Source organism: Alosa sapidissima, chromosome 6 (genome assembly GCF_018492685.1).
Source record: "Alosa sapidissima isolate fAloSap1 chromosome 6, fAloSap1.pri, whole genome shotgun sequence".
In the NCBI taxonomy this organism is placed as follows: domain Eukaryota; kingdom Metazoa; phylum Chordata; class Actinopteri; order Clupeiformes; family Clupeidae; genus Alosa; species Alosa sapidissima.
The window spans coordinates 9888927-9901719 of record NC_055962.1 but is presented as its reverse complement, the minus strand read 5'-3'; the positions used below and the strand labels follow the sequence as shown (position 1 = coordinate 9901719).

Here is a 12793-nt window from a genome sequence, read left to right as displayed (position 1 = left end):
CTGGTGGTAGGATATCAGTCAGTGCAAACAATCTTATAAGACACTGGCTTTATCAGAGATGTAAAAATCTAGCTTCAGAAAGTAAAAGTATTGACATGTATTGGTTCTACCTGTGCTAATTAGCTGATCTACCTGGTTTAAGACAAAGATTATACATGGCGGAGCAAGATACTTCGTTGTAGTTCATGTCTATGGGCGCGAAATGGGGATTGAGTCCTGTCTGCATAAAGAGGTGTGTCGTTGACGTGTCGTATTGATGAGTGTACGTAGCAACCGGGGAACAGCAGCAGAATAAATAGCAGGCGCACGCTTGATATAAGGTCAATTTTCTCCAGACCGGAATGCTCAAAAATGCTAAAAATGTACCTCAAATGGTCAGAAGGGTTTGAGGATCATGAAAACGTGCCCAAAATTCACATTCCTAACTCTATAGGACCAAGATCTTAGCATATGTGGTGAAATTCTGAGCTATGGCCATAGGCTTCAATGGAACAGTCGCTGCTTCTGCACAGCATTAAAGGGGGATTTTGACCCCCCAAATCCCCCCCCCCCCCGTTCCCGGAAGTGGCTCCTGATGAAATATCTTGCTCCGCCATGTATAATCTTAATCTACTAATCTACTTAAGTTGTGATAATTAGAATCAGATGATTAAGTGAATTGTTGGAACAAAAAAAATGTGGCAGGACTTTTACTTTTTGAACCCTGACTTTTACACCTCATGTCTACAGATTCAAGTTCAGTGTGTAAAATTGTTGTTGAACAATTATTAACATTAAATCCAACACCTAATCATAAATTATAGTTAACAAAGTGTCAATATGTAGTTTTGTTGATAATCTGTGTATCTACAGATGCTCTGTAGATCCAATTGAAGTGTGATCGACAAAACAATGAAACTAACAAATTACCTTTTTAAATTATGAAGATTAAATGTGACCACAAAACCCAAAACAGAATTACACAGAGTGGCGAAACATCATGCCAAATGATGTCATACTGTCCACTCTAAAAAAAAAAGAAAGCAAATCATGAAAAAAACAAAAACACTGCGCAGAAATGCACACTTGCAATATCTAAGTGAACTGTCCACATTACTGTTTGACTTGTCATATGGGCAGTGTGTGTCAAACCACAAGGAGGCTTTGGAGTATTATAAAGAGAGAGAGAGAGAGACAGAGTCTGTCAATGTGTTAATGTCTCTCCCTCTCTCTCACCCACCTTTCCATGAACATACCTCCTTCACACACCCACAGTACACACACACACACACACACACACACACACACACCACACACACACACCCTTGTCCCTGAGTGGCTGTGTGAAAGCACGCTGGAGATCTGATGTCTGTGCCAGATTACATCATTGTCTTGGCCCTGTGTTTTTATCTTCACAGAGCACTGGTGGTAGGGTGAGTTCAGCTACACTGCGCATGATCTAATATTTGACATATTATTTTAATTGTGGAGCAAAGTGAAACGTTTCCAGCGGGTGCCCATGAGGTAAGAGCGTGTTCCATGGCCGCTGGCCCTGCAAAAAGCGACATCATTTTTTCCTCACTCAAACAATCCCAATGGAAAAAGACAGTTACACGGGCTGCAGAGTTACATTGTTTCCTTCTCCAAGCTGGGGTAATGTAGGCTATTTTAAGGGGTAAAACTTTGGGCTGCAGAATTTCTCCAAGTTGGGATATACATAGTGTCTTAGGGTGTTTCAGACAAAAAGTAGCTCCTTCTCAAAACTGAATTAACCTACAGTATTGTCAATCCCTTCTACAAACTGATGGATTTTCAGTGTGGTGAATTCAGCATGAATTCTGAAGTAGACAACACTTGAAATATCAGACTTCTACCAAATCCAGACAATTACCTTAAAGCAAATGTCCAAACATTATCTAAGCTGGTGGATTCCCTCTGTCCTCCACATTAGCACCATCTTACAGTACCCACCATATTTACACTACCAACACTATGACCCCCAGGTCAAGGCAGTGGATAACTCTTGCATCTATGGACAGTTGCACAGAGACATTCACACTGCACCACATGAGACAACATCAATCCAACAGTTTAGTTTAATGCTACCTGCAGGCTATTTTATGGACATGCATTATGTGGGGAAACCATAATAAGATAACCTTCAAAACAGGAGCACATATTTCGTCAGACATTCCTAATGATTAAGTGACATAAAAAGTTTGACCATGAAGGTAAAGTTTCAGAGTTTCTGGTTAAAAAAAAAATCAGTCAGGTATGTTCCGTCTAATTGATAGGTTGAGTTGCGTCTCTTACCTGAGAATATCGGGCATAAGGCAGTAAGTACGATGTAGACCGCGAGAAGACTCCGTGCTGCCGCGGGAGACATCGCGAATTCTGTTAGGGACCTGCCGCGCGCCTCTACAGTGGGTAGAGAGAGAGGGACGGGATGCTCGTGCTCCTGCAGAGACGGGCGGCTCGCCCCTGATTCCTCGACGCTCTGTCTCCCTCTTCCGGGAGAACGTGGGACTTACTTACCCCACCACTAGCGAGTGCTGCACCTGTTGGTGGTCATGACCATTGTGGTTTTTCTCCTTTCAGTTGTTATCAACCAAATAAAACGGCTTGTTTGAGGCTATTATAGTAACACGTGAGTTAAAGATAAGCTCTAAAAACTGTCAGCCGGTTACCACCAGGTTTTCGCCAGACTAGCTCTGCGCTGCTCTGAATTAGCTTGTTGCTGTAGGCCAGGGGTCCCCAACATTTTATGTACCATGGACCGGTTTGATTCCTATTTTTTTTTCACGGACCGGCGGGGGGGGGGGGGGGGGGGGTTTGGGGGTTCCATGTTCCATATGTGTTGTGCATGCATTACTTGAAAAGAACTAGCTCCAGTTATGTATGAACAGTGAAGGTAACGATCTCTTGTGAAAAACGTGAACTTGAAGAAGTGAAAATTGAACAATAATATGAACTATGAATATTCAACAACTTGAAGCTACATCTATAAGTGTGAACATGCTTAACAAAATATGGGAACAAAACATGGGAACTAAACGTGCATTACGAATATAATCATTGGGAGCCCTGCTTGTTTCCCTGCAACAAGAAGCTTCCATCTGGGGGTGATGGAAGACAGTGACACCCTCAGTGTGTTTGAAATGTCCAGTCGATTGCGCAATTTGTCTAGTTGCTACAACATTTCCCAAAAGGAAGCATGTTTCTTAAAGAGACGCTAGCATCCATGGGTTTTAGCCTCCTTGCTAGCATGCCAGCCTCTAGAAGGCAAATTAGAAGGATTGAGTGCAGGGTGCAGGTCACACAGTCAAAACTTCACACATAGCCTAAACGCACCCCAGTTTTTGACTCAGTGTCAGAATGTATGGCAACTTCTTTAAAATCCAACATGTATGCCATTATTTATGCATGATTGTCTAATTATATATTTCATGATGCTGAAAGATGGCTATAGCAGCATAGCATTATAAATGTAGAAAAAAAGGGCATATTTTGGTGGCCAAATTTGAAGTCAAGATAGGGGCCACTAAGGGGCGCTATGTGTTGGGGTCCATTTCAATTTTTGATCACTAGGGGTAGTACTATAACTGTGCCAAGTTTCGTGCTTTCTGCAAAAACTGAACGATTCAGGTAAAATCTGGCCTTAGCCGCTGTACTATTTGTTAGGCTACTGGCCCTTTAAAAAAATGTAAGCTCTAGTAAGCGCATGAGCTGTTCTCCACTCTTGCATCTCTCGCTCGCTTTAATCCTACAGCCACTGCACCTCAGCCCATTGCACACGTTAGACTACATTACAATTCATTACATTTGTACGTAAGTTGAGCGTAAGTTCCATCTTAGTTTAGTTTCAACCTAAATTGACACTACGTTGGAGTTTATGAACTACTAATATTTAACAGGTTGCACCACACAAATAGTTTCTGTCATCAATATCGCAAAGAAAACAAGGGCACAATTTCTGCAAAACTTGGTGGAAAGGTGGAGCAGATCCAACTCAAATGGAATTTCAAATTGTTTCTATATAGTAGCCTGGCTATTTTTTTCGCAACGATAGCGAAAGAAAAACTTGGAATCTCTCTGTGTCCATTTAGTGAATGATGAATTTGTGCGTACTGTAGCCTAGGCTATTGCCGTTGTCCTTCATTTCTTCACGTTTTACAACATAATGCAATAATAGTCTAGTAAAGTCAGAAATGAGCCTGCCTAAAGGCCTCTTGGAAATCATGTGGCATTAAATGCGCACTCAATTGCGATTCGAAGCAAAAATATCACCGATAGCCTAACGAAGGTAAATTGCATTTGTAAATGTGGCAACGGCAAAACGTTTTGTGGTTAAAGTGAATCGTACACTATATAATAATCAAAGAAAGTGAAGATGATGATTTGCACCTCCGTTCACCAAATAAAGGCCGCGGTTGTGTTTCTAGAATATGTTGGTACAAAACGTAATTTCTGTCAGAAACCAAGTAGGCCAGGGGTCTCAAACACCCGGTCCGCGGGCCAAATCCGGCCCGCGTCCGGCCCAATTCCGGCCCGCGACGTATGTCAAAATAATAATGTAATTCGGCCCTTGAGGCTATTTTTAATTGCGACAAACAACGATACTGATTAAAATAGACGATAGATCCAAGTACGGTGACAAATCTCATTTGTAGCCTACTCTGCTCTACTATGTGCTAGACATCCAGAGCTTGATTCAAACCCAAAATCGCTGCGCAAAGTTTTCAGGAAATACTTGTATTACACGCGAGAAACACGAAGACATGCATTTGTAATGACGCGGAAGCGATGCAGGCCATAGTTTTGCACAAATTGAAGCAGAAATAGGCCTACACCTAATGTTGAAAAACGTTCACGTGTGATGAAGTCTTAGGTAGGCTATGTTATTCACCTATTCTGATTCTGAAGGAGAATATCCTTTTGGAGATTATGATCGATCGTCTATTGACAGTGATAGTCACAGTGCGTCTGTGAATGGAGGTGCGTCTTTGAGTATACGACGGTGTCCACTAACCATACCATGCTTATTTCGACCCTCTGCCCAACATAGCTTGGAGGTTGCAGTGGTAATCGTGATGAAGTGTCCGTAATGGACGTGGTACAGACAGCAGGGCTAGTAGAAACGAACTATGCGAACTTCTGGGTACTCAGATTACCCGCGATAGGAACTGATTTGACCAGAATACTTTATTGTAGGCCTTGTGGTTTAGTAATACATCACTAAACCATATACATCTTAGGTGTTGGTATTAGGTGTTTTCCTGTTAATTTGTTATGTGGGTAATATGAAAAAAAGGAAAGTAAACCTGCTCAAATATGTTCATCCAGTATTTACTGAAAGGTGCATAATTTGAGGTGCTTGCCATCCAGTGATGGGTACATTTACCCCCTTCATAAACTTTTGTTTATACTCAAAGATTTTTACATTTACAGTAGGACTTTATCTCTGACCACTTTCAAGCCATGGCCTTTTGAAATTTTGATATAAAAATCCAATGGTGTTGCTTTCTTAACCCTGACGCCTAGTTTGCCAGGTTTAGAAAAGTTATGAGAGGAAAATATTTTTATTTGGTGTGAAACACACACATACCCGTTTTTATGCTTTTTGTTTGTTTTATAATTTGTATTAATATTTATTTTATCATTATTTGATTTATAAGCTAAGGTTGCTAGCACAGGTGTCTAAAACTAGATAAAAACACTTGCACTTTCTGTTTGCAGTTTTGTGTGGTATTTGAAAAAAAGAACATTGCATTTTCAGAAATAGCCGGCCCCCAGCTCATTTGAGTTTGAGACCCCTGAAGTAGGCTAAACGTTTTCATTGTCATCGTGTCATCATGCCCATGTTCAGTTATGACTGGCCTGCCCCCCACTGTTAAAAAAAAAATGTAGAGGTCACGGTCATCTCATTTAAATGGTTGGAACGTCAAATGTAACAAGTAGGCCTATACGTCAGAAGAGCTACATATGCGACTGATTACACATTTAATTCACCTGAACAGTGTTTGAATCCTGTTTGTACTCACTGGAAATCTTGGACCTAGCAGTTACTGTGCAAAGCAGATTCCATTACTGTTATCTATTCCATTACTGTTATCACAGATTTCATTCCATATTAGCCATCAACAACCAGTTAAAAGATGTTGTTATGCATGTACAAAATACAACATTTGAACACCCATATTGCTGCTGTTGTACTTCATTGTATCTACAGCTGTAATGTGATTACTCATATTTCAAGCCGCATTTCTCTGGCCCCTCAGTCGTGATGCTTTTCATGAACTGCCCCCCATTACAAACTAATTGAATAGCCCTAATGTAGGCTATCTTATAGATAAATGTAGGACGTCCTCCTAAAAAGAGGACCTAAAGGCCAGTAAATGTAGGCTACACTGTATATCTCAGAAAAACTGCAAAGAGATTAAACCATCTCCCTATGTCAGTTAGTTAGCCTACAGTATGATGAATGGATGGCCATACAAACACAGAGATTCCTCAAGTCATTTTAAAGTTTTCTTGAGATACATTCAAATGTAACTCGACTGCATCCCCTGGTGGTGGTAGGTAGTGTTCATCTGCGTTCGAAGAACACATCTCGCATCACACGGTCATCGGCTGATGTTCTGAGTCCGGAAGGCAGGGTCTGGTAGCGCCGAACCCTCTCCTTTTCCGCCGGCCCTAGGGGGCCGAGGTCTCTGTTTTTGGGTGGGGAAGGGTAGGGGTCAGAGCTGTATCATTCCTATTCAATTAGCCAAACAAATAGCTACTGTATGAGATCATGTATCATTCCTATTCAATTAGCCAAACAAATAGCTATGAGAGATTGTCTAAAATGTGTTTTTGTGCAGCGTCCAACCTGCACAAAGTCTTTGTGGAAACATTTTTGACTACTGTATGTCTATTTCTAATTTGATTTTCACAGAGACCTCTGCACTAACGTCTGTTCTATCCTTGAAGAGTTCAGAGTTAAAAAAAAAAACTGTGATGTTGGGAGATAAGGGACTCTCCTCATTATATAAATATTCCATGTTTGTCCCAACGGTATCAAATTGGGAAGTTTATGAACTGTATCCCTTAGTACCCTATCTTACAAGGTCCCATGAGAGAGAGAGAGAGAGAGAGAGAGAGAGAGAGAGAGAGAGAGAGAGGAGAGATTCAGTTATGACCTACTGTGTCAGCAGAAAAGAACCACTCCATCACATCTATATGAAATCACATCAGCAGAAGCCCCTTCACATATCTTCACCAAGCGCTACCCCTATATCATCTGTCCAGCTCTGCTCTTAAACACCCAGTTCTGCACATATCTCTCTACCTAGCCTGTTTATGTTGAAGTAAGCCGGGTAGCGGATCCCTGGAGTCGAGACTACAAATTCGATGCATATTCACTGACTCTTTTTTCAGTTTTACTCTCCACTCCTCTCTCCCTCTCTCACACACACACACACACACACATACACACACACACACACACACACACACACACACACACACACACACACACACACACACAAGGATACCATGAAATATTCAGCAGTAAAGCGGATACTATAGCCTGTGGACAACAGGACCTTGCTTGGGTTGTCATCACATACCAGAGCCATATTCAGAGGATGACTGAGTTGCCAAGGCAACTTGCTCTACTTTTGTTTTGCTTAGGACAGGTGTTTTCTGAGTGTTTTATTTGAATTTGAAGAGGATCAGTATTTTATAACAGTGCCACAATAAATGAAAAAGAAAGCAACACACATACAATATCCTCATAGTCATTACCAACAACAAAAACATCAACAATGAGAATAATACCCCATTTGAAAAAAAGCAAAACAAAATATAGCACTATTCACCTTGACTTACACACATATGAAAAACAAACCAACTCAGACAATGCATTAAAAGTAAAATTCACAAAGTAAAGCTGAAACACATCACATTAATCCCCAGTTCGAAAGCAGAATTACGTAAAATACCTTGTTACAGTACAGAAACATGAAAACACTGTAAGTCTGAGGCTGCATAACAAATGCATTATCTTAATGTGAAGCAGGCCGCAGGCGACTGCGCTCTAGGCTGGGGTTCTTACGCTGTCTCCTTGGGGAACTTCTCACTCTTCCTGACCGGGAGCTGGAAGTAACTGACAGGCAGGCAGGTCCCGGTACGGTCTCTGTAGCTCTCGCGGTGACTCTGTGTCAGCTGAAAACACACACACACACACACACACACACACACACATATGTCACTACTAACTCTCTATCAGCTTCACACACAGTAACACCCCACCCCATGAGTTACATTTATTTGTAGCTACTTTAATCTAAAGTGACTGGAAATAATAAATGTACAGATGACATAATGTTGGCTTGTGTTGGTTAGTACACTTGATAAATGGTGCAGTGTAGGATTAATACAGTAAACAGTAACTTAGATTTAGTCACTATGGTGCTGTGTAGCATGAACACACATGTGTGGGTCATATCTGAACCAGGTCATTTCAGAGGTAGAACTCGTCTGGAAATCTGAACTCATCTGAAAATCCCGGGCTGCTTCTCCTGCTACCTTGCTCAAGAAGAACTCTGAAGGAACTATTAACAGCTGTAAACAGCCTCCTCAGGAAAAAAATCTAAAGGAACTGTAAACAAACTGCCTCTGCTCAGGAAGAACTCTGAAAGGAACCATGAAAGGAACCTCACCTGGGTAAAGTTCTGGAGCTCCTGCTGGCGAGTCCGTGCAGGCTGGACTGTGGCCAGGTGGCGGTCGTTGGACGCAGTGGATGGGAACATCCCTCCCCGGATGTTTGATGTTGCACTGGAGGTCATGGACGCGAAGCGGGACTCCTGTAGCCACTTGCTGGTGGTGTTGCCGTATCTGTCTCCGTAAGTGAATTTGGTGGTGGGGACGTGACCGCCATAGCTTTAGAAAAGCAAAGGAACGCATTGAACACTCAAACATAGGGGAACTGCTGTGAACTCCTGTGATAAGTTGACATGAGTAGGCCTATAGCAAAAAATACAAAAAATATTTATATTCGATTACATTTTACTTTAAAGATACAAAACAATTCTTTATAGATTATCAATCAATTACATTAGAAGGAAATTAGATGTCTTTGTAGTCTGACATGCCTTGACATTTTGTATTATGTACAAATATCCATGTTTTGACGAAGGTTCAAGGTATTTATGTTTACATGTGATTTCAAGTTGTATAGCCTAACTCTGGTTTTAGGCTTGTGTATATCATTAAATTATTTAGGAGTAGCCTACTGGAAAACAACATGACTGTTGGGAAGCATAGGCTATCTCCTGAATGGCAGTGCATGTTGGATCTAAACACAGCCAAAGCCTATTGATCAGCTAAGCCAATATATCTCGCTATTACAATACATAAAACAACTACGAACTACGAAAACATATTACAACTTTACTTGCTATAAACGGACAGTGGTTGCATTATTACCCGGGTATGAAGGCTGGGGCGATGTAGGTTGCGTTGTTATGAGTGAAAAGTGTTCCATTCCGCCGAGAGGCCATGATGATACAAGCCCTGATTTCCCCGGGGGTCCGACGACCAGTGAAGTGCAACGCTGACTTTTGGGGAGGATGTTGCATGGACAGGAACGCTTGTCTGTAATATACCTCTCCCGCAACACCGCCTGAACGGTAACAGAGGGGTTACCAGGCAACCATTACGTGTCCCATGATCTTAAGAGGATCTCAAATTATGACGTTGAGTGAACTGTTGAGTTCATGATTCAAATGCATGATTAGCCTAGTCAAGTCAAGTCAAGTCAACTTTATTTCTATAGCACATTTAAAAACAACTGAGTTGAACCAAAGTGCTTACAAACAAACATAAAACAATGACAATGGTACAACAACAATAATAACATAACATAAGGGAAAAATAAATACATAATTGAAATAATAAACAAATTGGTCAAAAATAAAATAAAGAATAAAGAGTGTGTGTGTGGGGGGGGATATTAAGGTAGATTAAAAGCTTGGGAGAAAATGAAAGTCTTTAAGTTAGACTTAAAGCAGTCAATGGTTGGAGAGGACTTAATATGTACAGGTAGACTATTCCAGAGTTGGGGGGCAACAGAGAAGGCTCTATCACCCTTAGTTTTAAGGCGTGTTTTGGGGATATAGAGAAGATTCTGAGATGAAGACCTAAGTGATCTTGGAATTAGTAGGTCACCTATGTAAATAGGTGCCAAACCACTGAGCGCTTTGAAGACAAAAATTAAAATTTTAAACTTAACTCTGTGCTCCACAGGTAACCAGTGCAGCTTAGCCAACACAGGAGTTATGGTGGAGAGTGGAGTGGGTCAGGCCTGCATAATGAATTACAATAATCTAGTCTAGATGTTATGAAAGCATGTATAAGAGTTTCAAGATCGGAGAAGGACAAAAAGGGCTTCAGTTTTTCAATGGTTCTTAACTGGAAAAAGCTGCCTTTGACCACACTATTTACTTGCTTATTAAAATTTAAAGAGGAGCCTATGCTAGCCTATGTTGATGGTTACAGCCTACTTAGATGACACGTTCAACATCTTTCAATAGCTTCACCTGTAGGCCTACAATTAATACAGTTAAAAATCCCATTAAAATATGTTTTATTGCCATAGTTTAAAATCTACCATCACTTACAATAGGCTTAGAATGATAATTATAAAATGCAATTGCCTTCACAGTATATAGCCTACTTTGTACAGGAACCCCCCACCAGCAGAGTTTACTTGGGTGGGCGTCACCAGGCTGTTTCAGCCGCATAACCTATCTCCGCGCTTGTCCAAGTCTGAATGGGAGAGCGCGCAACACCATTCGGCACCAGTGTGAGAACAGCGCTATACTGCGAATCCCACATCCCCGCCTCAGACAGCGGGGCAACATGCAAAAAGCACTTTAGTAATTTATGCCGCAGCACTAGAAGAAGATCAAAGCGAGTTTTGGTTTGGCTTCTGAGCGAATGGATTATATGTGCTTGTAGGCTACACGATGGTTTGATGTGTAGGTATATCTGGAGAAGCTAATTGGTTGAATGTGACTTTATGCGTGCACAATTGGTCTTCTAATTGATATCTCAGTTTCGCCTGAGTCTCGGAATAAATCCAACTTAAGATGGCTTTAGTAGTACGCCTCAAGACCATCACCTTCCTGCGGGGAAAAGCGGACAGGGTTGCTAAAGTGACGTTTCGAGGTAAGAAGAGATTGAGTTTTGACACATATTGCATCACTTTCCTCGTAGATTTTCGCGCATCACAACGCAGCCTGGACATCTTATGTATGTTTTTTCCATGAGTTATTGGACGCACGCAGTAACGGAGGCTCGCGGATATCTCACCTACTATTCGCTGTTTGAGATGGGACGGCAGGTGCCAGCAGGTGTGCGTCCTCCCTTGGGACTGCGTGGAGAAGTTGGGGAACACCCCCCCCCCCCCCCGCCCTCTCTCCGCAGTGCCGCGGTAACACGGTGACGAAGGAAAACTGTAACCCCAGAGACAAAGGGAATCCCGTCTAAACGAGTCCGAATCCTGATAGCTGACAGAATTATTACTGCGTCGTTGTCTTCATTGATTGCATTATGTAGGCAGCAGTAGCCTATATGGTATTAGCTTAAACGAGAAGGAAGAGATATCGCTTTGGTAAATTTTCCATATTAATGAGAAATATAAATTATTATGCCATTATTAACTACAAGATTTTTGAAAAAGTCCTATTCAAGTCTGTTTTTCATGTGACCAGCCTTTGGCAGTTGCAGCAACATCGCATGGTTGTGTTCATGTGTGATGGATATCAAATATTTACTTTTCTGACTTCCAACATATAAAATAGGATTTTTAAGACAAATTGTTTTTAGGCATTTTGCCCAGCCCTCCATGTGTCATTTTACACTGTCTGTCCTTTGACTTGGCTTTAGATGCTATGTGATAAAAATGCTGTTGATGTATATGAATGAATCTCTGCATATCTGCAAACGTAGTGATGGTGACTGTAGAGGGTATCATCATAGTGTATAGGACAAACCTCAAGAATTTAGATCGATTCTACTAGTTGGACAGACTTGGTGAAGCATGTACATTATGCCCATTAGCGTTCAATTGACTCTGCCCCCCCCCCCCCCCCAGCATGTAGCCTCCCTGTAAGACCAGGAGACAATGAAACAGAATGATCTAATTAATTGAAAGCAAAGACATGACTGACAAGTTGAGAACCATGCAGCTTGTCCATTCCAATTGTATAACCTGTGGGAAATGACTGACCATTTCATATAGGGAAGATACATTTATTGATGTACTCTGGACACTTTTAGTCCATTTTTATGGCAGCCAGAGAAATTGCCCTCGATTCAGCTGTCTGAATGCTGGCTAAGCCATTTAGAGCTCAGTATTTTCAGCTCTAGTTATTTTAAAGGACATTAACTCTAAAGGTTTCTTGGCAGAGGGGGGTAGGCATTATCCTTACAGTCATGCTTCCTGTTACCCTGGATCTAAATGGTTCTTGATTGGGATTGACGCCTAGGTCTATTAGGACAGGTCTAAGATGTACTGAGGCTATTCAGAACCGTTGCTATTTCTTCACCATTTGCATCACACTTATAAAATAAAATAACTGCAGAGTGATTTCTGCATCAGATTTAGCCATAGCGAAGGCCTACTCCAGGGATGTTATCTGTAGGACAACGATATTGGTAGATATGAGCAGCTTAAAAATGTTATTATCGATATTGGCAGAACATTTCTGCAGATAAATCTGAAAGACTATCATCGGCATAACTTATAGGGATTCAGAGGAAACAT

At 41.4% G+C, this 12793-nt stretch overlaps 2 protein-coding genes across 3 annotated transcripts in view; one reads left to right on the top strand and one right to left on the bottom strand.

Annotated features, from left to right (window-relative positions):
* Positions 1 to 6485: 6485 nt before the first annotated feature.
* fam166c (family with sequence similarity 166 member C) lies at positions 6486 to 9629 on the bottom strand. Its single transcript, XM_042094426.1, has 4 exons — positions 9451 to 9629; positions 8685 to 8904; positions 8078 to 8187; positions 6486 to 6689 (listed from the first exon to the last, which is right to left on the bottom strand). The coding sequence occupies exons 1-4, from the start codon at positions 9600 to 9602 to the stop codon at positions 6566 to 6568; spliced, it is 606 nt and encodes a 201-aa protein (XP_041950360.1). The 5' UTR covers positions 9603 to 9629; the 3' UTR covers positions 6486 to 6565.
* A 1209-nt stretch (positions 9630 to 10838) lies between these two features.
* The window catches only part of otofa (otoferlin a), a 129959-nt gene continuing 128004 nt past the window's right edge, over positions 10839 to 12793 (top strand). For both annotated transcript variants that reach the window (XM_042094384.1, XM_042094385.1), the window contains exon 1: positions 10839 to 11193. In XM_042094384.1, coding sequence (XP_041950318.1) covers positions 11115 to 11193 — 79 coding nt within the window. In that variant the 5' untranslated portion in view covers positions 10839 to 11114. The remainder of the gene's footprint in view (positions 11194 to 12793) is intronic.

What these genes read in the sequence shown, in the direction of transcription:
- fam166c (XM_042094426.1), bottom strand. Translation starts at nt 9,602, where the DNA reads ATGCAACATCCTCCCCAAAAGTCAGCGTTGCACTTCACTGGTCGTCGG. An exon ending in AGCTCCAGAACTTTACCCAG is followed by an intron (nt 8,188 to 8,684) that starts GTGAGGTTCCTT and finishes GTGTGTTTTCAG; the next exon opens with CTGACACAGAGTCACCGCGA. An exon ending in AAGTTCCCCAAGGAGACAGC is followed by an intron (nt 6,690 to 8,077) that starts GTAAGAACCCCA and finishes ACCCAAAAACAG; the next exon opens with AGACCTCGGCCCCCTAGGGC.